Consider the following 26,478-nt stretch of genomic DNA (forward strand, 5'->3'; position numbering starts at 1 on the left):
ATATGTTTCTGGGTAGCTCAGTTCATGTGCTCTACCTCACTCCAGCTACACTGTTTGTCTTTTTCAGCTCACAGTGAATTGGGTCTCCTTGCACAAGGGTCTGGAAACCCCTGGTAATGATTTTGAAAAAATGCTTTTGGAAATCCAGGTGTCCCATCAGTGCTGTCCTAAGTACTGTTAATCTGAACAACATGTACTCTACCCATCTCTCTCTCTCTCTCTCTCTCTCTCTCTCACTCACTCTCTCTCACACACACACACACACACACACACTCACACACTCACACACACTGTTGGAAGATGTGATGTTGATTAACCCTGTTAATGTCTTTCACATTGTTGAACATGTAGTTGAACATGTAGTACTAAAGTAGTATCGTCTATTTTATTATTTATTTTCATATGGGTGCATGGGAGCAAAGGCTTAAAGATTTTCTTCATAATGTAACAAGCCCAAGAAAGCTAGGGAAAGACATTTGGTTCTCACAGACTTTACTTAGGATCAAATTTTGTCTGGTACAGCAATGACTTACGTTTTTATAAAACTATTTAAAATTGATGGTGTATATTTTATACTATTTATCCATCTGTTGTATGTAGAATACCCAATGTAATATTTACATATTTAATAAAAACCTGAACCACTGGTCTGCTTTGAAAGAAGCAAATTAATACTGTCCTGCTTATTTTCTTCAACCACAATAGAATAACATGGCAGAGAAAAGTACTTAATGAAGTAATTTTTTAAATAAAAAAAACCCCCACATATATACAGAGAGTACCCAGAAGGCTGTGAGCCGATTCTGGTGGGGAAAAGAAAGTGCTGTTAAGAAAAGCTGGATGCTGCAACATGTAGCAGCATTACTTATATAAAAATTTGCATATAATTGCACAATTCAATCTTGGTTTGTTACATATGAGGAAGAGCAAAGTGTTACACAGGCCACTGAAGCCCTGCCTTTTGAAGCTAGCAGTCCTGATGGGTGTGGGCTTCTACCCCACTCCTTGGCATTCTTGCTATTTTATTAGGCCCACAGAATTTCTATAAATTTAATTAATATTAATAATATATTGCACTTGCAGACAGAAGCATGAGAATCTTGTTGAAAGAGAGAAGTACGGTCTTGTGTGCAAATTCTGTGTTTGGAACTGCCTCCCAGGACAAAGATACTTAATCTACAGTACAGGAAGTACTTTTTTGATTTAAAAAACAAACGAGGTGCCAGTACTCCGCTTCAGGTTACGGACTCCGCTAACCGAGAAATAGTACCTCAGGTTAAGAACTTTACCTCAGGATGAGAACAGAAATCGCGCAGCGGCAGCAGGAGGCCCCATTAGCTAAAGTGGCGCTTCAGGTTAAGAATAGTTTCAGGTTAAGAAAGGACCTCCGGAACGAATTAAGTTCTTAACCCGAGGTACCACTGTACACTCTATATAAAATGTGTTGGGTGCCAGAACAAAATGGCTGCCATGAGCAGGGCAGGGGGAGGGAAAGGTGCTGGTACCCTTTTTGTCACACACAAAAAGCACTGGATACAAGACTGGAGAACTTGTGGCCTTCCAGATGCTGAACCACCATTCCCATCAGCCTGACCCACCATAGGCGGCCATGGGTTCTCTGTTTTTGCTTGAATAAATGTCCATAAGGTTGTGCCCTAAGGTTGTAACTCCCAATGAACTCAACAGAACATGCCAAGGATTTTGCTGTTAAAAGGGTTGAGCACCTGATGAGGATGCTGGGCTAGAGCCTTGAGGCCTCTAAAATAACTGACGCCCTTTCCACATATTCCAGAACCATTTCAAATACAGTATTTTATTATTTCAAGTGGATACCTTAAATTTGTCCCAAAAAATCCCAAAGTTCTCCAATCTCATCTCAAAACACCTAGTAACTCTACTTTGTTCCTTTTCTTTCCCTCTCCTAGAATAATGGAGAGTGGTGATAATGACCAGTTGAAGACCAATGCTCCTCTGGAATTTTTAGTTGATGCATGTGGTACAGTTTGGTTAAGCCATTTATTTTGTTATATTAAATATTTTAGTGATTAGCAGGCTGTAATCTATGCCATCTCATAGGCTCATCTGATACCATGCAGTTGAGTCAAATGAGCTCATCACCCAGTTATAATGTGGACACTCTGCCGCAGGATTCAGCCAAAAGATTTTCAGGTTAACCAATTATTGAATTCTATGTAAGTACCACAGTAAAACAAGATGGCTTCCAAGTGTTCTTTATTTTTCAAACTCAAATGTCTAAGGTGGTGTAACCTTCATAATAGAACAACAGTAACAGTTGGGGGTTTTGTTGTTGTTGCTGCTATGCAATAACTTTTTAAAAATAATCCAGCTTTGTTTTTATTTACCGTATTTTTCGCTCTATAACACGCACCCGACCATAACACGCACGTAGTTTTTAGAGGAGGAAAATCCGTAGGCATGCCACCCGTAGGCATTCCCTCCATAACACGCACAGACATTTCCCCTTACTTTCTAGGAGGAAAAAAGTGAGTGTTATGGTGCAAAAAATACGGTAATCCTCATTTACATTTGGCACTTCCAGTAACAAGAACTGGGCTGCGTTCCTAAAAGGACACCTGGCTTTGCTTCAAGGCTATTTATCCCTGGCAGTGTTTCTGGGTGAAAATCAACAGTCTTGTAAACAGAAAAAAATTACTGATTCTGTCAAGTTGTTTGGCTAATGTTGGCAGGCAAAGATGTATGACGAGACATCGACAAATTAAGGATCCTCCACCCACCTTTCTGGTCAGAAATGTATTGCAGCAGTAAGTGAACAATCCAGTGTGTCACTCAGACTCTATGTCTCCAGAATAAACTCAGGGAAGTTGCTCAAGTAACCAAGCTTATGTCAACATAGCACTTTGCGCTGCATAGCCGGAATGTCCGAGCTGCTGAGACTGCACTCATTGAACTGCATACTTCATCACAATAATGAACAGACAGTGATGTCAGTGGGGCTACTTTAGAGTAGGTAGAGTATTACTGATGGATTTACTGTCACCCCATAACATGGGCTCTCTGGTTGGCTTGTACACAAACACACAAAATTAAAGCAGTATAAAGCAATAGCAACTAAGTAATAAGTCAATTAAAAGAACAAGAACACAATTTAAGCACAATGTTTAAAAACAGTAACATTTGCAGATTGATTGTGTAGCTGCTTACAAGTAGTAACCAAGGAGAATTTGCAGCCCAACCAACCTGTATTTACTATGAGGTAAGTCTCACTGGCAATATAATTCAGTTCTAGTTATGAATCAATCAATCATTTTATTTGTATGCTACCTTTCCACAGTTAAAACTGCTCAAGGTGGCTTACAACATATTAAAAACAAACACATAACTGCAAACATAAAAGCAGTTATATGTAATAAAACAAAACTTCAAAAAGTACACAACCAAATTGAACAATTTCCAGATCTCTTTCTCTTTGGCGATCACTCATAGCCAAGTAAGATTGTCTTCCATAAACACAGTTTTAACAATGAGTCAGTAAGTGACTGTGGAGGCCAATTCTGGATCCACACGTTCCTTCCATAGTGGGGACATTGGTTTCTGGGCGGGAATTGATCACGGTGTGGATTTTCCAAGTGTGCCTTCCTCTTAGCATGTTTCTCCCTTGTGTCTTCAAAGCCCTTGACACCTTTGGTAAAGGCTGTTCTCCAACTGGAGCACCCGCAGGCCAGTGTTTCCCAGATGTCAGTGTTTATACTACATTTTTTTAGATTTGCCTTGAGACAGTCTTTAAACCTCTTTTGTTGACCACCAGCATTACACTTTCCATTTTTAAGTTGGGAATAGAGTAGTTGCTTTGGAAGACAATGATCAGGCATCCGCACATGACCAGTCCACCAGTAACCCTCTCCAACAAAAAGCCCTCAACAATGCCCCAACCCAAGAGGAAGAAATAAACTGTTAGCATGCATCTGTTTGCATGCATATTTGAAAGCACCTCAAAATGTGCATTCCATGCAAAAGAGTGTGGTGCTAATAGACAGGGTCCTTATGCAGAGGTGCATTTATGTCCACAGTTTGCCATAAGTATCTGTTTCTCTTATTTGCCATACAAGATGCAGATCTCCTTCACAAGATCAGGGCAACTGAATGCAGATGTTGACAAGCATCCCAGAACTCCCACCAGCCCCAAGCAAGGATGGCATGATGGTGGAGATGCAGCTCCACAACATCTGGCGGAGTCAATGCTTCCCCAAGAGATGGGGAGCTGCTTCGAGCAACTTTTCAGAAACTATCCTAAGCTGAGGATGGTGCTTTGTCTTCCCTGCTGTTCCTTATCTGTATTGTAAGCCTGTCTTTCTGCAAAGAAAGCATTTTGCTTGCTGGGTTAAGTCCCCCAATCCCCAGGACAGAAGGAACAGTGACCTGGGATGATGTGCTGCTACACGGTGTGCACCACCATCCCCTATTGTTGTTTAGTCGTGTCCAACTCTTCGTGACCCCATGGACCAGAGCACGCCAGGCACTCCTGTCTTCCACTGCCTCCCGCAATTTGGTCAAACTCATGCTGGTAGCTTCGAGAACACTGTCCAACCATCTCGTCCTCTGTCGTCCCCTTCTCCTTGTCTTTCCCAACATTAGGGTCTTTTCCAGGGAGTCTTCTCTTCTCACGAGGTGGCCAAAGTATTGGAGCCTCAGCTTCACGATCTGTCCTTCCAGTGAGCACTCTCGGCTGATTTCCTTAAGAATGGATAGGTTTGATCTTCTTGTAGTCCATGGGACTCTCAAGAGTCTCCTCCAGCACCATAATTCAAAAGCATCAATTCTTCAGCGATCAGCCTTCTTTATGGTCCAGCTCTCACTTCCATACATCACTACTGGGAAAACCATAGCTTTAACTATATGGACCTTTGTTGGCAAGGTGATGTCTCTGCTTTTCAAGATGCTGTCTAGGTTTGTCATTGCTTTTCTCCAAGAAGCAGGCGTCTTTTAATTTCGTGACTGCTGTCACCATCTGCAGTGATCATTGAGCCCAAGTAAAATCTCTCACTGCCTCCATTTCTTCCCCTTCTATTTGCAGGAGGCGATGGGACCAGTGGCCATGATCTCATGCATCATAAGGTGCACAATTTACATTGCACGCCTGGGTCTTTATTTCCCACCCACTTAAACTACCAGAATTCTTGAGGAGTCGCGCGGCCCCAGAGGGAGGGAGCGGGTCGGAGGGGAAAGCGCCACGTGACCCAGGTAGGGTTAGGTAGGTTCGCTCTCTCGCTCTCCCCAGCCCCGCCCCCTTCGAGCGCAGCTCTCTCTCGCTTTTTGCAAAGCGAGGATGATTCGAACGTGCTGGTTCCGGCGCCACCAATCAGAGAAGCGGATGCGGAGCAAGTGGGCGGGCCCCGCCTCTGAGGCTTCGGTGGCGTGGCGGAGGGAACAGCTTCGGCGTTGTTTGGTTGAGGGGTCGCGGAGAAGGAAGCGGCTATGGCGGCGGGGAAGCGCCGACTCCGCTCTCGCTGCCGCCGCCGCGCTTCTTCCTGTTAGCGGGAGAGGACTCGGCGCCGGGAATGGCGGGCCCCGCGCGGCTCCTGCTGCTGCTGCTCCTCGCCGCACCCTTCGCCGCCTCGGAGCCGGAGAATGGCCAGGACCGGGGGGAGCCGCCGCCGCCGCCTCAGCAGGAGCAGCAGAAGCCGCCGCCGCCTCAGCAGCCGGCGGTGCAAGGGCCGGAGCTGGCCAAGGCCGAGGTGAGGGGCGCCGGGGGTAGGCTCGAAGGGGAGCGGGCGGCTCGGGGGCCTGGAGCGAGGCTGGCCCCGGCTCCTCAGAGCATCCTCCGACCGCATCTCCCCCTCCCCCCCAAAAAAATACACGTGTGCGCGCACTCACACGAGACGTTCTTCGGGGCGCGGTAAACGGAGGGCGCTCTTCGCTCCTTGGCGGAGCCCTGACGTGGCTCCTGTGGGGGAGGGAATGGGGAGGAGGAAGAGATCCTGACTGGAGAAGCCAACCTTAGTTTCGGACACGTGTTTGTTGGGGAGTTTCTCAGTGAACGCGTGCTTGCAGCAGCTGCAAGGGGGATGGGCGGGAAGGCTTGGTGGACTTCACTTCATCAGGTGCAGGTAGTGTTATTCCTCCCCATCATGAGATTACTCGAGGATTTCGTGGTCTTTCCACCCAGCTGTTTTGCTCCTCTTATTCCCTCCCCAGGCCTGTGGGTCTGCTTGCAGGTGCATGTATAAAACCACAATAGCTTTCGACCCAAACGTTTTATAAACTTTTGAGCTCCCCCCCCTTCCCATCTAAGGGTAGCACTTCATGCACTTGATGAACTTGGGCCTGTCCATGAAAGTTTGTGCCACAATAAATCTTGCGGGGGCACCTACCTGCAAGGTTTTCAGGAGGAGCTGCCTTAAAACTGGGAATATGCTACCTGCTTATTTACTGAAAAGTAGCCCTCTGAGGGAAACTGCCTTTCATCAGCTCTGTGGTGAAAGAGATTGCTTGCTGTCTTTGGGGTCCTGCTAAGGCAGGGGTCTGCAACCTTTAAGACAAAAAGAGCCACTTGGACCCGTTTCCGAAGGGAAAAAAAATCTGGGAGCCGCAAAACTCGTCATTATAAAAATAACTTTTTTGTCACTTTTTTATTATTTCTTTGTTTGACCCCTCAGAATTACTCCTCTTCATAGAAATAAACGTTAAATTAACAAGTTACCTTTTTTGTGTGTGTGTGTTCTTCACTCCCCTTCAAAACAGTGACCAGCGTACATGCCCCCTTTCAATGCAGTGACCAGCGTACATGCCCCTTACAATGTAGCAGGCGGATGGGCGGGAAGGTGACGTCTGGGCAGTGCGTGACTAACGCACGCACCGCCCCCATGCGACGTCACAGCCAGTACAGCGCCCGCCACAGTGGGGAGTGTCGGGGCGCACAATGCGCCTCCTCCCCTTGCTAGTATCCGTCCCGGAGCCGCGGCAAAGGTGTAAAAGAGCCACATGCGGCTCCGGAGCTGCGGGTTGCAGACCCCTGTGCTAAGGCAAGCATAGGAGACCTTTGGCCCTCCAGATGTTGTTGAACTATAGCTCCCATCACCCCTGGCCAATCTTGCTACAGCTGATGGCAGTTGCAGTTCGGCAACATCTGGAAGGCCAAAGTTCCCCACCACATCTGTGCTGAGAGAATTGTTCATAAAGTTAGATAATACATCCATGGGGCTGGGAGATGGTTAAAATGAGTTTTATTGAAAGCCATAGGGATACAATCAGGTACAGAGCACCAGCATAAGATTTCATAGTTGTATCAGATTATAGCCATAATTTTGAAATTTAGTTTCGAGAAGAAAAAGTGGACTGTGCTCTCAGAGTGTTGTCAGGGGAGGTGGGGGCAAGAATCAGTCTTGAAGAAAAAGGTGCTGTGGCTTAGACTTGCGTAGGAGTCGTATATCTACCCATAAAATCATGGTTGGGGTGCAATGGTTCAACAGAGAATGGAACATATGTTGTATTTGTCCATAGAATTTTCTCAATTATGTAACATGCTTATCTTTGTTCACAAAAGGAGCATGGCCACAAATGGGAGCAGCAGGTGCTAAATGGTCAGATTTTATTTCTGATTACATTACTGAAAACTAGCAGTGTGTGACTGTTAAAAGTATTAGAAGTGTGAGACTTGCTATTTGGCAGTCACTAATGTGCATTAGAACCACCCACTTTTCCTCCCCACAAATTGATTTTTGCACTGTAGACTTCATTTTACCACTCTGACCTTAACAGGGTGGTTAAGTAGGGAGCAAGTGATTAATAGTGAAGTGCTGCACTAGAATTGGGACGGGGGGGGGGGGGATAATTTGCCTGGAAGTTTTCTGTGACTCCACCCTACTTTAGCTATTCCAATGCGAAGAAATTTCAAAGAGGTTGTCTCATTCAATGCCCTACCATTTCAGTCCTTTGCTACCCCTCTCCCTGGAAAGGCTGCTGTGACTTTTAAAACTGGGTGGGAAGTAGAAATTCAAAATGCTAAAACTTTCTCCAGGAGGCAGGTTTTGTGATGATGGTGAAAATCTTCTCCTGCAGCACTTCTGCTTATTATGCAATGATCTACAACACAGGAGCCTTGCCTGGCCACTTTGTTTGCTAGGAGGCTCGCTGCCCTGAAGAAGTCACACAAAGAGACAGGCAGTTTTTCCATTTTACCTTGGCATGGGGGTGAGGAGAGCTGACTTTGAACCTCTCCTGAAAATCTCCGTTGTCATATAAGAAGTTGGAGAGGGTCTACACTGCCTTTCTCTGTTCCCTCTGGCTTTTATGTAGTTAACACTCATGTTTCTCTCTTTTTTATAATTTGAGAATGTCTCTACTTCTAGCAAATGCTGCTGTTCTGGTTCCACAGTATTCCTGCTTGATGTGGAAACCATGGCAGCCAGATATTTCTAACATAAATATTCCTTAAGGGCACAAAACTGCTCTGTATTTCAAAGATGGAGAATATGTGACCTTTCAGATTTTGTTGAACATCAGCTCCCTTCAGCCCCACCCAGAATGGGCAGTGGTCAGATACAATGGCAGTTGTCATTCAGCAACACCTGGAGGACCGAAGATTCTGCACCCTGCTGTACTTGCAGCAAGTTCAACTTAATGCTGTTGACTATGGGCAACAGAGTTCCCTACTTTGTGCGATCTTGGTCTTATAGTAGCAGCAGCACACACTGGCATATAGAAGCAAATTCAGGTCCTTTTCTGAGCTCTTCCCACTTCTGTGGTTCTGGATAATTTGAAATGACAGGCACTTACCTCCTGAGCCTATGTTCTCTGCGTAGAAGAATTCTGATTCACTCTGAACTGTAGGTGTGTGAGGCAACTGTCAGCACTCTTAACAAACTGCAGGTCCCAGAATTATTTGGGGGAAGCCATGACTGTTTAAAGAAGTAGGGTACTGTATGGTATGGCCTGGTGTAGGTACCATCCTATTCTTATAACCATAAAATCATAATATGCTATGGCCTCGCTGTTCCCGATAACATATGCTTTTAATCTATGGTTAAATCACAGGTCCTCCTAGTGAATCTCTTGCATAGATCAGGGATAAAGCAGGCATCTCTACTTAATAGAGGTTCTGCTGAGACAATGGGTATTGCTTGCCTTGAGGCTTGTTCAGCTCAGAGACTTAAAATGTGGTGTCTTGTTCTGCAGGTCAAAGAGGAAGCCTCAGGCAACTTCTCCCTTGCATCAATGAGGAAAATTCAAAGATCTGCCATGTGTACTGTATTTGTTGTTGGTCTTCAAGATGCTTGCTTGGATCATCCATTGAGATCCTTCAGAATATAGTACTACCTAAGTTATTCATTTTAAATAATGTATAATACACAGGGTACATAGGGCCACTTTGCACTTTATACATGCCACTGGTATGTTAGTGCATTCTATCAGAAACAGTGTTTCATACCAGAGGTGCATCTATGGCTCTTACAGCATGAGTATTTTCAAGTCTGTCTCTGTTGACACTTTGTGCATGAGCTGCCACAAACAGCCAGGGTAGCCGCAGCAAAAACAATTGCAGTCTAAAGTGTGCAGCAAGCCGTACAAATATTGGTGCAGGTTCAGTTGAAGGAGTGAGCTAAATGCATTGTTTTTGTTTATCACAGTTTGGCATCCTGGAGACTAAAGTGTTGCCAAGCTGCACAATCAAGATGACAAGCCTGCCTCATTGTCTCAGACCACTGTGACGTCTTGGCAGCCTTGAGGGGTGGAGAGGTTTTGGTGAACTTTTTGTCACAGAGTGGTAATGGTACCAGTTCAAATTCTGTTAACATAAAACATTCCTTCTCCATTTTTTTCTATCGACAATTGATTAATAAATTCCTGAACATGTCTAGTTGGTTCTGCTTGCAGGGGATGTCATAACGATTGCTTGTGCTTTTTATTATAATATCAGTTCATTGGTAGGTTGAGGGCAGGGTTTGAAATTAGCAGGGCGCAAGGTGCATTTTGCGCCTAAAGATTCTCTATTTGCGAGCACTTTAAAAAGTCTGGGTGCCATTTTGGCTGACACTCAAGGGTTACTGAAATGCATGTGCTTTGAAGCCTCAAAGGATATGTTAAGGATAGATAATATGAGTTTAACAATAAAGAGTGTGTTGAAAACTGAAGTATGGTACCAATATTTTTATTATAAACACTAATTTCTTTTGTATTAACAATTTCTGCTAAAAAAGTGATATTAACAATGTATCAATCGTGAATTGTGTATTAATTCATGCTTATCAAAATAATAAGTAAAAAGGGTTGCTGACCACTGCCCCCCAGTGGCAACTAGACATTCTGTTTTGGCACCTACAACCCAGGTCCCAGAAGCCATTTGGCTCCTAGCTTTTCTGTCCCAGTTTCTAACTGGCACTGTGTTAGGAACCCTGTCACAATTCCCATATAGTGCTGTAGCCATTCAATAGCTCTTGTGGCACAATTAATTGTTGTAAAATAGAAAATGTCATTTATTGTGTACACTTTAATCAAGGGATTGGTAATTAGTAAAGCACAGTACAGGTAAATTCCCTCAGGCTAAAATTAACCCTTTAATTTAATAAGGTGAGAATAGTGTACTTAAGAGAAACCAGTAATTTAGAAGTTAAAATTGCTTGAGCAATGCAAAAATGACTCAGGAGCAATGCAAAAATGACTCATAAAAAGAAGCTGAGATTCTATAGCTCCACACTGTATGTGACTTAAAGCTTTCATGCCCCTGTAATACAGCTTCAACACGACACATCTTTTTGGAAAATACAGCTACTGAGTCCAAGCAAGCCATAAGTATTATCTTTATCTACCAATCCAGTTTTCCGTGTTACTCCTGATTTTCACCTTTCTTTGATGGTTGTGTCATCAGTGACAAAGGGCTGGCAGGGTGAAACATTTTCTACATACTACCTGATCTTTATTTTTATTTTTTAAAGAAAAGAAAAGAGAGCTTTACAGTTTAAAACTTCATGCATATTAAGATTGATATCTAGGCAACTTAAATTTTACCTTGAGTTCTCTGCATTTCAGACGGATAGTGCTTCTGAGTTTGAACAGTAGGATAGGATTTGGACTTGATGGATCTGTTAGATTCAGAGTGTATGGGGTCACTGTCTTGATCTTACCTTCAGTGGAATTTGAAATTTTTCCTTGTAATATATGATAAGGGATGTTGTTTCAGAATCTCCTGACCTTAAAGGAATGCCACTTTCCACACCTGTCCGTACACTCCAAGTACCCGCTTTATCAGACATAATATGGGTGATTCAGAAGGTTACAATGAAGTATGGTATAGTAATTCATAAAGTATGGCAAATCTGGGGTTGCTGAAGTGGTTGAAAAGTTACACGTGGGATGAGTTTGGCATAGACGTAAACAGAAATCTCTCCAGGGTGACTGGAACCTAAGCTTTGTACAGTAATAAGGGGGAGAGATGGCAGCTCAGGGTAAAATACCACAAATATGTGATCAGCTGAGTGTAGATGACTCAAAGTCTGAAGTGCAAAATATAGAGCTACTTCAGGTAGCTTGCAATGATAAATTATAACTGAGTGATTAAAACATTAAATATTAACAGGAATACCAGGGCACAGAAAATATGCTGAAGTGGTTGGAAGTCTTGAGGTCAAATTTGAAGTGGTCTTTGTGTACTTACGTATGTGAAGCAGGATACAAAAAGTGGTGTGAAGTGCTCTTAAGTTTTTCACCCAAAATTAGTCCATAAATGAACAGTTGTCTTGTAATGCAACACAATGTCTACTGGACAACACTGTTCTGATCTGTTGGTGTCTACAATAGATTTAGCTATATATGGTCTTTACTTCTCTTTCTCACATATGTGTTAACTTGATGTCACATTCCAGCCACTTAAATGGCATCATTTAAAACTCTTGGGTAACTGTGATTGTTGCCATAGTAGTATCGATGTGTTGATAATTGTAGCAGGAGTACGTTCTGACATCACTTAAGTCAGGCATGGCCAAACTTGGCCCTCCAGCTGTTTTGGGACTACAATTCCCATCACCCCTGACCACGTCCTGTTAGCTAGGGATGATGGGAGTTGTAGTCCCAAAACAGCTGGAGGGCCACGTTTGGCCATGCCTGACTTAAGGGATCATCAAGTCTGATGCAATTAAGAATGTTGCAGTTCAGTTAGGAAGACCTGGCTATGTTTTCATTTAATCCTGAAGATCACTGAGGAACTTTGGGCACTAAAGTGTTTGCCTGAACTACACCAGAGGCTAAAATGAGGTGACCCCATATCTGCCATTCCAGGCTATCTGGAGGAAAGTTGGCATGCAAATACGACAAATCAGCAAACTGGTAAGCAGGGATGTGAAACATTAGTAGAGTAGTGTGTTCTAATGTATGTAAAATCTAGTTTACCAATACAGGGGCATCTCTTCAACTGCAGTCTGTTGTCAAGAAGAACATAATAAATGTTTTTCTTTACAATTCTGTTAACTATTCAAATTCATAAAAAGTTAAAACCAACACATTGTTAACTTTCAAATTTTCCCCTGAAGAAATTACTGCATTCGGGGGGGCGGGATGGCTATTCTTCTGGTACAAAATGGTAGCTCTGCAACTCATCTCTCAGCTGGTTTAATTGACATCAGTATATAATCATGAAACATTTCATTCTCAGGTTCAGGTTTGTTGACAGTCTCAAGTGGCCCTACCTTAAGGAAGAGGCATTTTAGTAGTGGAGTATGAGAGCTGAAAATAATGCCAGTATATTTCACATCTGGCAAACAAAGTGCCCCTTAGGTTTCAGATAGTACATGGGTAGACAAGTCGAAAAAGCCCAGGACACAAATTTTCACAGCTGTCTCTAGTGGCTTATGGTGGCTCATTTACCAGAAGTAATGTATTTAGCATTAACTCTGGAAATGTATACTTGATTCTGACCAAACTAAGCCTCCTAGGTTTCCAGGTGTGATTTTTTTTATATACCCCAGCTCTCCTACCCCACTGTATAGAGAAGGCTTCAAAATGCCTTGTTGTGCAGCAGAATGAATTATTTTAATTACTGATAAGCGCATATACTTTGAGAAGTCTTGTATCTGTATCCATATATGACAGGCTAATCATGCATTGTACTTGAATAGCAAAATTGCAGAGTTTACATGAATCATTTGCCAGAATATTGGGAAACATGGGCAGCTGAAGATTTGAACACTAGTCTCGTTATTAACTTCAACTCTTTCCCCCCTTGTTTGTTTCTGAAAAATCATTCCTTAGTATCATATATACCCCCCAAAAAATCATGATTAAGCAGCTGAATGGCATAAATTAGTTAATAGAAGACATAGTTTGCAGCAAGTAGCAAGATATGAAAACGTATTGAAGTAAAATGTACAGGCATTCACCTTAACATGTGATGGATTAAATTGAGGCCAAGAGCATGCAGGCAAATCCTTCCCCCACTGTCCTCAGGTGCACTGGCTTCTCTGTGATAATCATGCAAATATCTGAAAAGTTCTGAAGAGTTTTTGAAACAACATTGAGTGAATGCTCTTAGAGACTGTCCTTGTGATCAGAAATTCCGATAAGCCAGGTTTCCCAGTCTTTGGAAAAAAATTTAAGTATATTGACCTGCTTTTTGAAAACAACAGCAACAACAACCCTTCAAACCACTGCACTTATTGTGCCCTGGGACTTCATGGTGAAGTGTAGCTAAGAAATCAAATAAATAATTTGATTTCTTAATCAGTTAGCACACCCAAGGTTATTTGGGGTGTGGCTTACGTGCAGGTTTCTGTCCCCGGTTTAACCCAATGCAAGTTTAGTTAAATTCCTGGCCGCAGGTAGTGCAATAAGGAAAAATATAGAATAGATGGATTTGGATGAGAGAAATAAAACTTTTTTCTTTCCTCCCCAGAAAGGACCTACTCCAGTGGCTCCCATCCATTCTGTTAGTGAAGACTCCGGAGATAAGACTAACCTGGGATTTATCCATGCATTTGTGGCTGCGATATCGGTTATCATTGTCTCTGAACTTGGCGACAAAACTTTCTTCATTGCAGCCATCATGGCAATGCGTTACAACCGCTTAACAGTGCTCGCTGGGGCTATGCTTGCCCTGGGGTTGATGACATGTTTATCAGGTGGGTGCTGTAACTTCTCTGCCCTGGAACATATGTAGGAAAGCTGCAAACAGCGACACATGTATGTGGAGAAGACAGCCAGGCCTTGCTTTTGTGTCTTCTGTCCTACAAAAGAATTTCCCCTTCCTCTGCTGCCTCCGAAAATGTGCTCCAGAGAATTGGAGGAATCTCCAGAACAGCATGACATGCAGCAATAGGAACTGAAGTGGGGCTGGTGGGATATGGGGGGGGGGACCCCTCTGTCTGTATCCAGTTTACAAAATGGGAGCTTCCCCCGGATCTGACTGACTCTCATGAATGGAAGGAATCCTTTCATTTGTGGAACGGGGGACATGAATCCATCCCCTTGTGTTTTTGCTAATGTGTTCTATTTAACTAAAATCATGCCAACGTTACTGTCAGTGATTGTGTGAGTTAAAGTGTCTTGGGTAGCAAGGATGGGAAATATTTCTGGCCAAGGAATTAGAGATCTGCTACAACCACTTACATAAGACAATTAATCAAATTCACCAAGGCAACTTCTTATATTAATGGGTTGAAAAATAGATTGTGAACATGAAGAAAGCCTTGCTAGGCAGTGGTTCATGCCTTATGCTTTGCATCAAATCTGGCAGAAAGATGGCAAGTTAGACCTAAAGAAAGGTGTATTCTGGAAGAGTTTCATGAATTGCCCTAGAATGGGAAAATTGATTGTAGTTTTAATGGTGCAGTATGTTGTATCTTTTGATGTTAGCTGCCCTGGGCTCCTTTTGGGAATGAGGTATACATCTGACCAAATAAATTATGAGCTCCCTGAATTAGTAGAGAATCTAATTTTCTGTTAACCAGCTTGCAACCTGAATTAGGTTTACAGAATGAGCAAGGTCAACTTCACAGGTAGCTTGAAATGTTTTTGTTTTTCCACTCCTAGTTTTATTTGGCTATGCCACCACAGTAATCCCCAGAGTATACACCTACTACGTGTCGACAGCACTCTTTGCAATTTTCGGCATCCGAATGCTCCGGGAAGGCTTGAAGATGGGTGCAGATGAGGGTCAGGAAGAGCTGGAGGAAGTTCAAGCAGAACTCAAAAAGAAGGATGAAGAAGTACTGTAAGTTGAAGTATACAGAGCATGTGTATACCCTGCAGAGTGTCTTTGTGAAATCAGGAAGTCTAGGGAAAGTAGCCAGATATTTAGCTACACCTGTTCCCAAATGGAATTGATACACCAGATATATAGCCCTTGCAAGATGTAGCAAAATATCCTCTGCCTCCTGCAGTATGTTTAACAGTTGACTAAAACAGTTGTGCTGCAAGAGCAAGAGAAGAAAAACTCCTGGATACAAATTTCAGTAAGAAAGAAATTGAAGTGTAGAAGATGTTTTAACTGAGATTGTTCTACTAACCTCTGTAGGTTGTATGTTCTTAGTTTTGGTGGTGAGAACCTATTAGTAGGTTATTGTGCTATATATTGTACAGTCCTTCAATGGTCGCTTCTGGCTTGGTTTCAATACAGTTTTTGTATTCTAAGAGCCAGAAGTTTTGTTAAGTTGTTTAGATAACGTCTCCCCATTTCAGGATATTTTCATTATTATTTGTATTGTTGGTATATAAGTGCAGAACTTCAAACAGTAAACATTATCAGAATTGTTGTGCTTTATTAATCATTTCTGAAATCGCTAGTACGAACTAGATTTGGCATTCTGCTTTAGCTCTCGTTTTAAACTCAGATTACCATATCAGAATGGTCATAGGAGAACTATACTGGTTCTGACTTAAGTGTTAATATTTATTCACCCAAATTGCTAATATATATTAGTCACTAGGCCTTTCCAATAGATTCTGGGTGAAATGAATTGACTAAGTCTTTGTGATAAATGCTGCCATCTGAGTTATATGTAAAATTTGTTAGTGTTCTGATAATTGATGTATGTGTGGCACTTATACGTAGGAGCGAGTTAGTTCCTATTCTTTTCTAATAGCCACATTTTGCTTCTAGCGCCAGAGAACAAAACTATTAAATGGACCTGGAGATGTGGAAACAGGAACAGGCCCTGCTATACCTCAAAGAAAATGGCTGCACTTTATTTCTCCAATTTTTGTGCAAGCTTTTACTTTAACGTTCTTAGCCGAATGGGGCGACCGCTCTCAGTTAACCACAATAGTTCTTGCAGCAAGAGAGGTGAGTGAAATGCATAAGATGTATCTAATCAAAGAGCAACATTCTCAAGAACCAATAATAGAACCATAGTATTGTAGAGTTGGAAGGGATCCGAGGGGTCATCTAGTGCAACCCCCTGAAATGCAGGAATCTCAATAAAAGCATCCATGACAGATGGGCCCCCCAACAGCTCTTATTGCCAGAAAGTTCTTCCTGAAGTTTAGTTGGAATCTCCTTTCTTGTAACTTGAATCCATTGGTTTGGCACCAGGTTGGGGGAGGCTGTCTTCAAGAACTTGTTTTAGTGGGGGGGAAACTGCTAAGCTTATTAAATAAAATACATTTAGAAGGGCAGTGGGGAGCAGAACCTGGTAGTGACGGAACAGGTGAAAATGTCTCGCTTCATATTGTGGCTACATGAATTTGCTCAAGAGAAAGCATCCCTTAAACTGTTCAAAGTGTGCACTGCTGCCCAGTAAACACATTCAGGAGTTGCAGCAGTAGCACATGGCTTATAGAGAAGGAGCACAATGATGAAGGTTTGCCAGTGGGATTTGTTCTCTGTGCTGCTTCTCTTCATTCAACCAGAGGAGAAGGGGTACTTAGGCAAATACCCATTGCATCCTGTAGCCATTATTGCATCTCAGGTGAGGCCTCTAGAATCAAAGGAGGATGTGCCCAGTCAGGGAGCCTATGTGTGATAGAAGTATTCTATATGCAAGGGGCAGGCTGTGTGTGTGTGCGTATAGACTTTCTTCCTTTGCTGCTGCAGATGGCTGGTGTACTTGAGTCTGCCTGCTCTCTTTCTACACACACCCCTTTTCCTCCTGTAGTATCGGGCCAGGGGTTTTAGATTTAGAGCAGGATGCACATATCCTCCAGAGGTATACTTTTGGCAACGTCCTTTGGCATATACAGTGGTACCTCGCAAGACGAAAAGAATCTGTTCTGTGATTCTCTTCGTCTAGCGGTTTTTTCGTCTTGCGAAGCAAGCCCATTGACGGATTAGCGAATTAGCGGCTTTTAGCGGCTTATCTGCTGATCGGATCAGCTGATAAGCGGCTTAGCGGCTTAGAAAAAGGGGGGAGGGGGAAAAACCCGCAGGAACTCGCAAGACATTGTCGTCTTGCGAAGCAAGCCCATAGGAAATTCGTTTTGTGAAGCACCTCCAAAACAGAAAACTCTTTCGTCTAGCGAGTTTTCCGTCTTGCGAGGCATTCGTCTTGCGGGGCACCACTGTAGTAAATGCTAGACAAAGTGAGCTCTTTGGGCTGCTTCCTGTCTTATTTGGAAGCAAGTCCCCTTGAGTTGGTGAGACTTCCTCCTGGGTAAGCAGGCATTGGATTGCTGCCTTAGGTGCCGGCACACATATTAGTGTATCTGTATTTATATTTTCAGGCATTATAAAGTAGCATGGGGTCGAAAGTTTGTCCAAAGGCTAAATAATCCGAGACTGATTTTAGACAGTAGCCTCTGAAACAATCATTATATATGCCACATTCTAGTCATGGATGTAGCTCAAAGTTGGCCTGGACACCCTGTACAGGTTCATCCTCTCTCGTGGGACACACAAAGGCACACAGCTCCCCTCCTCTGCTGATCTGTGCAAATCAGCTGAGGAGGAAGGCTAACACTGTGGCTACCTTTTTTCTTTTTCTTTTTGCTTCCACCACCCAAATTGGTAGGAGCTCATGGGACCAGAAAAGAAAAAAAATGCCTAGGTGTTGTATCAGGCCCCTAAACTGGGGGTGAGCCACCACTGCTTAAGCATTATCATGATTCTGTCCTTTAAACAGAAGTGGGTATTTAAATGAGTTGGAAAAAAACAATTCTCATTTAATGAGGGGGTGAGTGTTGTATCGGCAGTAACTGGAAATGGCCACACTTTTTTGCTTTTATCCCAGGAAACAGCTGCCCAATAAAATCACCCTGGTAATTAACCCCAACTTTTGAAGTGGTTGACAATCTTCTCTTAATGTGGCTTTGTCTGATCAAGCCCTTTGAATGCATAAATACCTCCAATAAACTGCATTGAAAGTTGACCATGTGTATTTGTACAGGATCCCTATGGTGTGGCAGTAGGTGGAACAGTTGGCCATAGCTTATGTACTGGCCTAGCGGTGATTGGAGGAAGAATGATAGCACAAAAAATATCTGTTCGGACTGGTAAGTAAGCCCTTGATTGGAAGCTGATTTGCCTAATAATTGCAAACTGAGACAAAGCGAGTAGAATTTCAAACTTGGAGTAATTAGGGGCTGAAAGTAGTGAGAGGGATGTGTTGAATGCGTGTAATGAGTTACTATGTTCAACTTACATTTGGGCTAGAGGGCTGCATCAAAACAACTGTTTTTTCCTGCATGAACACTCAAGACAGCCATCGACATCTTTGTGCTCATAGGCACCAGAGGAGAATATGCAACCTGCATGCTGCTGATAACTATAATTTTAGTGCCTGCGCCCTCTTTTTTTAAAAAATAAAATAAAATAAAACTTGTTACTTGAATGGTGTTACAGATTTTAATAAGTTTACACCAGCAGCCACTTCAAATATATTATGGGTGGCCCTCTCCCATTTAAGAAGTTTGTGTTAAATGGCTCCTCACAAAATAGTGGCAGTTTCCATTATGCAAGTACAGAGTGGCAGCTACAGGGAGATAGAGCCACATAACATTAGCCATACAATAATACTTTTATTAAGTTGCCATTGGTTTAATCTCTAAAACAAGGCTATAAAATCCAAACTGAGTTGGGTAGGGCCAAATTTCCCATTCTCTAGAAGCTCACAGGCAAAGTGTGTGAGGCACTTTCCACCAGTTCCACCTTGATGTTAGGACATCAGCTGCCCTACCTCTTTGTCATGTTTACTGCCCGCTAGAAAAAAGTATGTTCGCTTCTCAAGAAAATGAAAAGTTGCACTGTCAGAAGTCAATTTCTGCTGTCTGCTGGTTTTGCTCTCTGGTGTGAGCCCAAAGGCTTGTCTTTAAGAACATGCTTCATGTGAACCACATCATGGGTACTTCCAATTGTGAGCAAGCGTGCTGGTTGCGTACAAACATGCTTGTGACTTCTTGAGTCTGAACATGCCTGAATTGTGTGTGCAGTACAGGGGCCATGTGGCGTCCCTTGGCTGAGGACAGTGAAAGAGAAGAACTTGTCACAATTCTGCAAGAGCTGGGAACAGCTTAATGGGTACATCAGTGCTTTAAGGCAAATGGGTGCTGTAAGTTGTTTATGGGATGAAAGAGAGCCATTAGAAACAGAGTGAACTTTGTCCTTCTGATCTAATCACCATCTTTTCTCTCTCTCTCTCTCTCTCTCTCTCTCTCTTACAGTGACAATCATAGGAGGCATTGTTTTCTTAGCATTTGCATTTTCTGCACTATTTATAAGCCCGGATGCTGGTTTTTAACAAGAGATTTCCCCCCTTTCCTTGAAAGAGCAAGAATTAGGAGCAACAAACCTACCCTTGTATTCCTGTATATAGTGTACAGCTATTAGTAAAACAAGCACTGAAGATGGGATGCGGTAACTTTTATAGTAACATTTAATTTGGTATACTTTGTGGACACAATCTGTGCTGGAGTACATGCATAGTCTATATATTTGGGACACAAATATGTTTGCTTACTGTAGCTGACTCAGGTAAACTGAGATCCACCTTCTGAAATTTTATGAGGTTTGCTACTTCATCTGCGGATCACCACTAGCCATTGCTGAAAGATCCCCATTCTGGACGAATTGCTGCTGCCTTTGGCTTGCAGTTATGCCTTACCAAGTGTCTAGTACAAAGTATTGCGGAGAACCTTTTGCCTCCGACCTTGCAGCCCAAGTACACCGTTCCACAATCAATAATGAATACCAGGAAATCTGAAATCTGCACTTAGGACTAACTCGCTTCCTCATGGATTTGTGAATTCAGTTTGTAACTGAATTGTAGAAAAATCAGAATGTTTTGGTATCAAGTATGCTGATTCAGAATTCAAATGTATTCAAGTACACAATCTAGCCAGATAGTAACCAAATAAAATTCGTCTTTTTTTTTTTTGTATTTATACTAAACATTCACTGCTTTTTCAGATTAAAGTACTTACTAAGGTGTTGATTGTTTTTCTTTTAGAAATTAAAAGGGTAAACAGGGAGAACATGAATAAATTTAGGTGTCTTCTGTTTTAGAAATGTAGTTGCTTTGACTGCTTAGCTTAATTCAGAGGAAGTTATTGTGTAGTATTTCTACTTGGTTTGGGGGGGGCACTTTTATCCTACAGGCAAGCATTTTGGCTACATTCAGTGTCTAGTCTGGACAAATATTTCTGTGATTCCTTGTGGTTGCTACTGTGTTTAAATCATTCAGTCATTTCTGTAATGATTCTTAAGCAGATTGTTTGAGGAGTTTCAGTCGTCTAATACTGTGTCTTTGACAGACTGCTCTGAAGACAATATAACTATCTCTGGGTACTGAGTAAGTGCAGTAGTTCTCCATACTTCATATATAAGCATCATGTCTGGAATAGTAAACTTGTGCTTACATATGAAGTATGAGGAAACTATTGTAGAATTAGGAAATAAAGCATCATCCAGAGGTAGTCTTAGCCCTGAAATGAGAGAGGTTCAAGCACACGTTTTACATCAGCTAGCTAGAAGACCAGATGAAATAGCCAAAGACTTAAGAATTACTGTAAGTAATATTTTATCAGGATGGAAAGATTACTTGAAACAATAAACTGTATAAAGGTGACTTGATTATTCTTGTTTCTATTCCTATGGTTCTCCAAAGCAGTACAGAAATTTAGCCCACGGGCCAAAAGCACCTAAATTTTAAGAATAGCTGTCTGCTCTCTATTCCATGGATGTTGACCTTTTTCAATCTAGTGGCAGCATTCTCTTGAGGTGTGTCCTAGTTCAGTGACACATTCCTGGCAGCTCTCAAGGAGCGGCTAGTGTGGGCACCTCTCTGTCTTAAGAGGGAAGTACCTCTTTCAGACTAGAAGTTCAGCTGCTGATCCTGAATAAACGCTTCAAGGACAGAATTGATGTCTAAAACAATTATTCTGTTGTGTGAACTTTGAAATTGCTGCACCCTCCAGGTGATGATGGATTCCAACTCATAAAAGTCCCAGTTGGGATGACAGCAACACCCAGAGGACCACAGTCTCCCTACACCTGACCTAGGACAAAGACTTAGCTGCAATTTCCAATGTAGCCACCGTTGCTAGTTTTCAACATGAGAGGCTGCTAGATCAAAGGTTTAACCTGGCATTCCATTTATTTGAGTGATGGCAGACAGGCATCCTTTGCTTTGCTGATTTTTACCTGCAATGTTCAGCCACAGTGGCACATTTGATGTATTCAGAGGCATGCATTTTAACTTTTCATGGAGTGTCAGTGAGATGCCTCTTGGTCCGAACTAAAACAATGGCATCCTAGAATGTAACTCTGGAGTTCAAACACTTGGGAGGACGGGATTGTTGGGAGACATGTGCAAAAAGGACGCCAGTGTGATTGTGGAAAAGATTCCACAAAAGGAGGAAGTTTGAAAGCCATTTGTTTATACATTGGTACCTCTGGTTAAATACTTAATTTGTTCCGGAGGTCCGTTCTTAACCTGAAACTGTTCTTAACCTGAGGTACCACTTTAGCTAATGGGGCCTCCTGCTGCTGCGCCGCTGCGCGATTTCTGTTCTCATCCCGAAGCAAAGTTCTTAACCCAAGGTATTATTTCTGGGTTAACGGAGTCTGTAACCTGAAGCGTATGTAACCCAAGGTACCACTGTATTATCAAAACATACTTCATTTAGTTTGTTTGAAATGCATCCCCTGCACAGGATTTTTTAAATGCCCAGAACATTGAGAAGCAACTTCCTCTTTAGGAACTATTTTTGTTTCTTCCTAAATGAAGATCGAGGGTAGCTACAGAAGATTGTGGGCATTCTAAAACACTTCCATGAGCATATCTGGATATATTGGAAGAGGCTTAAATTAGAAAACGCTGCCTAGAAGTACCTTGAGTGCTAGGCAGATTGAACTGGAGCTGCTCTGTTCTAGTCCAAGGGGTGTTGAATATTTGGCCCTCCATGTATTGCTTGACTACAACTCCCACTATCCTTGGACATTGGCCATGCTTGCTGTTGCTGATGGGAGTTGTAGTTCTGCAACATCTTGCGGGTAAAAGATTCCCCACCATCTACTAGTTCAAAGAGGCTGGCAGGACCAGTGTAGATTCACTGAAGGTACAGAATCACCAAACCCATGGTATTTGATGCCTCTTGTACCCCACTCCTGACATCGGCCCTTATTTGGAGCTACCGTTACTAAGGGAAAGTAGCGCCAGATGGAACAATACCAACAAAGCAGCAGCCAAGACATAAAAATGAATTCAAACCAGGACCTTAAGGCTAAAAGAAGCAGAAATTTCAAATGTTATATTTATTCAGTTAAAAACTAACACTTGGTAATGGTCACATGAACACTAGGGAACCATATCTACATTTTCCTGAAGTTAGATCATGAAAATTGCACAGGTTGTTCTACATATACAAATCTAATGCCATTTTTTTTTAATGCAAAACCAAGACAATGTGAAATCAACACTGAAAAGTATCCAATTAGACAATTTTAAAAATAAATACTCCTTTTAAGAATAAAAAACACTTTCAAAGCAGCTGTATCTTTAAGAACATCCCTCCCCCCTCCCAAAGTCTTCCCTCGATTTTGATTGTCTACTAGTGCAGCACCTCTCGGTCAGAGCTGGGATCTGTAGATCAGGCAACACAGTATTTTGTTCATACACAGTGTTTTGTTTTGCTTGTGTGTGTTACTGGTAGATACAATATCTTTAAGCAATATAGCCTATCATGCTGCTGGCAACACCCATGCAGATGAAAAAGCATGAAGCATAGCAACACTGACTGTAAAGTACTTGTTTATTAAAAGACAGAGGAATGTAGTGTTAAAAAAATATATATTGACAAATAAACTACCCAGTTTCATAAACAACCAAATGAAATTTTAAAAAATCTTATTTCGACGCTTGCCTCATTTATTTATGAGCCAATCAACATTCATTTTCAGACATCTCTATATACTTCGGTTCATTAAAAAATGTCTCCAACGCTTTTTACTGGTAAGGGGGAGAAAGGAAAGAAAAATAAAAACTTTTCCTCCCTTTGAAATCCAAGCTGCTCCTGCCAAGCCGCTCTTCCCACCACATACAATGTTTCAGCAAGAAATTTCCAATGGAGACGATTTATGCGTTTGACACACATGCAGACAGCACATGACACCATAACGTTAAAAAAATAAAACCCACACACAAAAAAACCTGTTCTCTCTAAAAATACAAACTATTCTATAATTGTGACTGAAGCAGTCTACTGAAGGCCACATCTGTAAACCCTCTACACATTTTAATCCTAAGGACCACTTAGAATCATTTTAAAGGCTCTAACAAGCCTCCAGTTGATATCTCTCCGACAATTGTGCAACATTTTTTTTTTTAAAAAAAAAGCTCTTCAAAGAGCTTAAGTGTGTAGATTTATCCGTTTCCCACAAAACCATCCAGTATCAGATGCCTGCATAAGCTTGTGTTCAGAGTCTCAAAGGATCCCCATATTGAGAAACATTTTCCAGCAATGCCTCTTTTTGACAATAGTCTACATTCCGATTCCTTTGGACACCCCCCCCATTGTGAACAGTTCCATTGCCTAAAAATAATAAACTGTATTCCAAATGAGCCCCCCCACCCCCCTCAATAAAGTGCTTTCATCTGCACACATCTTTCTACCCTAATTCAATAGGATACTCAAGTATGAAACAAGGGCGACCCACCTTGAAGAGGATAAGAGCATGGCACTTCAGAGAAATAAACCAACAGATTTGACTTGCCGGTCTTTCAAGGTCCAACAACATATACACGCTTTGGGGCTGCTCTCTTGGCCAGAACAGTGCAAAGGCCAGTGACAACATTCCTCCCCTTGCTCAAAACTGTTGTTGCCCTTCCTATTGGGAACCCCCAGGGGCTTACTGATCATATATGGCCTTAAGCATCTAACTGAATTAGGATGACCAACAGCTTTGTACTTGCTAATCTGGTTGTTGGGTCATTTTTGTTGTCAGTTGGCAGCAGGCAAGCAGCCTGCAGAAGTTTTGTGATACACTGGAGCCCCAGCCCCAGCCAGTAAACTTCTAGGTAAAAGTAATGGAAGGCATATGGAGAGCTCTGACTATAATCTTTTAATATGTGTACAAATATAGTATATATATTAAATATAATATAAAAATATTTATACAATTCCCTCTAGAGACCCATTTTTAAATCGTCTTCCCTCGCCCCCTCCCCCAATGTAAGCAACCCTAAACTGCATTTTCTCTTTTTCAGCAGCACTCTGTCATACTTAAGTGCCGGTTACGGTGTGGTTGTGTTAGTGCTATTTCATTAGAACATTCACTTGCCAGTCCCCATGCCCACCCACCCTTTCTTCCCAAACAGAGACATTTGGCCACATTGAATTCAGGATGGCAAAGCACTCAGTCCGGCAGCAACTACTGGGCTAAGACCAGCCATGAGAAAGCAGCATTAGCACAAGCCATCTCCCCGTTATTTACCGTATTTTTCGCTCTATAAGACGCACCAGACCACAAGACGCACCTAGTTTTTGGAGGAGGAAAACAAGAAAAAAAAAATTCTGAATCTCAGAAGCCAGAACAGCAAGAGGGATCGTCGTGCAGTGAAAGCAGCAATCCCTCTTGCTGTTCTGGCTTCTGGGACAGCTGCGCAGCTTGCATTCACTCCATAAGACGCACACACATTTCCCCTTACTTTATAGGAGGGGGAAAGTGAATCTTATAGAGCAAAAAATACGGTAAGTGGGAAATGATATCGAACATTTCTGAGTAACCAGCAACACCAGAGAAAAAGCATCACAGCTGAAAGAAATCCTTCCCCTCAAGGTTTTTGTTTCTGGCCTCTTTCAGTTAAGACTGCCCAAGGTGTGGTCGTTAAGTCCTGTTTCTTAAAACTTTAGCCATCGTTTTCTAGTTTCTCCGCTATCTAACTTTCACAGCAACCTCCCGGAAGTCTCATTACAGAAACCTCACGTCTACCACAAGCGGCAATTCCCCCAAGGAACAGTCAAAAGGAGGTTGGTATCAAATAAAAAAGTCCAGTGATTATGCTCTGCACTCCCAGTAACTCCATATACAAAAGCCTTGCTGTCCTGTCCTGTGAGCACAATGAAAGCTCCCCTGATTTTCTCATTCAGTACTATTATTGTTGTTTCTGTTGTAAATAGCTTAAAGCCCAAGAGGATGCCTATTCACTAAAACAATGCCATTAAAGCATGGACCTTTGATCAACACAGCCTAATTTGGAATTACAAGCAGCATTGGTATGGCAAGACAAAAGCTATCTGCAATTAAGTTAATGCGACTACTTTCCCACAATGTGCATTTCTTTGAGACTAGTTTAGGGAATGCCATAAAGTCCCTTTAAAGAATATAGCTAGGAGATTTCCTAGACAAGTGACCTACTGGTTTCCAGTCGCTGCCAAGAGGGAACAGAAACTAGTCCAATTCTTTGGTTCCTTATTTCTTAAAACTTTGACTCCTGTTATTATGGTTCTACTGTTAGACTATTGATTGTGGCGTGTTACGGGAGGATCATGCAAGACTATGGCAATGAAAACGACTCTTTAAGAGTTAGTCTCAAAGATAAAATTCTGCTATCATTTGCGACTATGGTGTTGGCTTTGCTAACCCAGCATTACATTCTTAGCATCTCGCCATACTTTGGTTACATTAATAAAGCTCCTCTATAATACTCCATCTTTCTCGACTCTGATATTCCTTCATCACAATCAGATTCTTCTTCTTTTAACTAACCAATCTATCTTTGTATTAAAAACACATTTTGCTCTGCAGATGTGGATTTTAAACCTAGTACCATAAAATCTACTCAGTGTTTACTTTTAAAACTGTACAGAATTTCAGTTGAATCTTTTTATTAACTTTATTAAGTGAACTTGCCATCTGAAGTCTTAGTGCATCAATATCCCTTTTGGAAGCTGTGGCCCTCATTATCTTTTATCTCTTTTCCCATTAAATTTCAGTAAATTTGAATTTGAGCCACCTTACAAAGTGATTATACTTGATTACTATGCAATTCTGTTTCGCTATCATTTAAAAGAACTTAATTTTGTGGTAAATGAATACTTCAAAAGTAAGTCATTACATGGTGTATATCCCATGGTTAATGGTTA

The 26,478-nt window shown here is 42.1% G+C and overlaps 2 protein-coding genes and 1 long non-coding RNA gene across 12 annotated transcripts in view; 1 reads left to right on the forward strand and 2 right to left on the reverse strand.

Moving 5' to 3' along the window:
- Positions 1 to 120: 120 nt before the first annotated feature.
- On the reverse strand, positions 121 to 1,223 carry LOC310686414. Its single transcript, XR_014515878.1, has 2 exons — positions 262 to 1,223; positions 121 to 206 (listed from the first exon to the last, which is right to left on the reverse strand). It is a non-coding gene; the product is annotated as an uncharacterized lncRNA (long non-coding RNA).
- Positions 1,224 to 5,345: 4,122 nt separating this feature from the next.
- On the forward strand, positions 5,346 to 20,960 carry TMEM165 (transmembrane protein 165). Of its 3 annotated transcripts, none has more exons than XM_083460100.1 (6): positions 5,346 to 5,714; positions 13,859 to 14,084; positions 14,995 to 15,170; positions 16,064 to 16,246; positions 18,285 to 18,390; positions 19,558 to 20,960. In XM_083460100.1, the coding sequence occupies exons 1-6, from the start codon at positions 5,538 to 5,540 to the stop codon at positions 19,632 to 19,634; spliced, it is 945 nt and encodes a 314-aa protein (XP_083316226.1). In that variant the 5' UTR covers positions 5,346 to 5,537; the 3' UTR covers positions 19,635 to 20,960. The 3 variants fall into 3 exon arrangements, 1 of the variants encoding a protein (XP_083316226.1); XR_014515840.1 differs by having other exon boundaries at positions 5,396 to 5,714; positions 16,064 to 17,141; positions 17,467 to 18,598; positions 18,740 to 20,960; XR_014515841.1 differs by having other exon boundaries at positions 5,396 to 5,714; positions 16,064 to 17,141; positions 17,467 to 18,390.
- Positions 20,961 to 22,629: 1,669 nt separating this feature from the next.
- Positions 22,630 to 26,478, reverse strand: part of CLOCK (clock circadian regulator) — a 40,618-nt gene continuing 36,769 nt past the window's right edge. For all 8 annotated transcript variants that reach the window (XM_083459851.1, XM_083459852.1, XM_083459847.1 and 5 more), the window contains one exon: positions 22,630 to 26,478. This exon is cut by the window's right edge and continues 1,683 nt beyond it. The gene's annotated coding sequence lies outside the window, so the exon portion shown is untranslated.

This window comes from Podarcis liolepis (genome assembly GCF_965112155.1).
Source record: "Podarcis liolepis genome assembly, chromosome: 9".
NCBI lineage: Eukaryota > Metazoa > Chordata > Lepidosauria > Squamata > Lacertidae > Podarcis > Podarcis liolepis.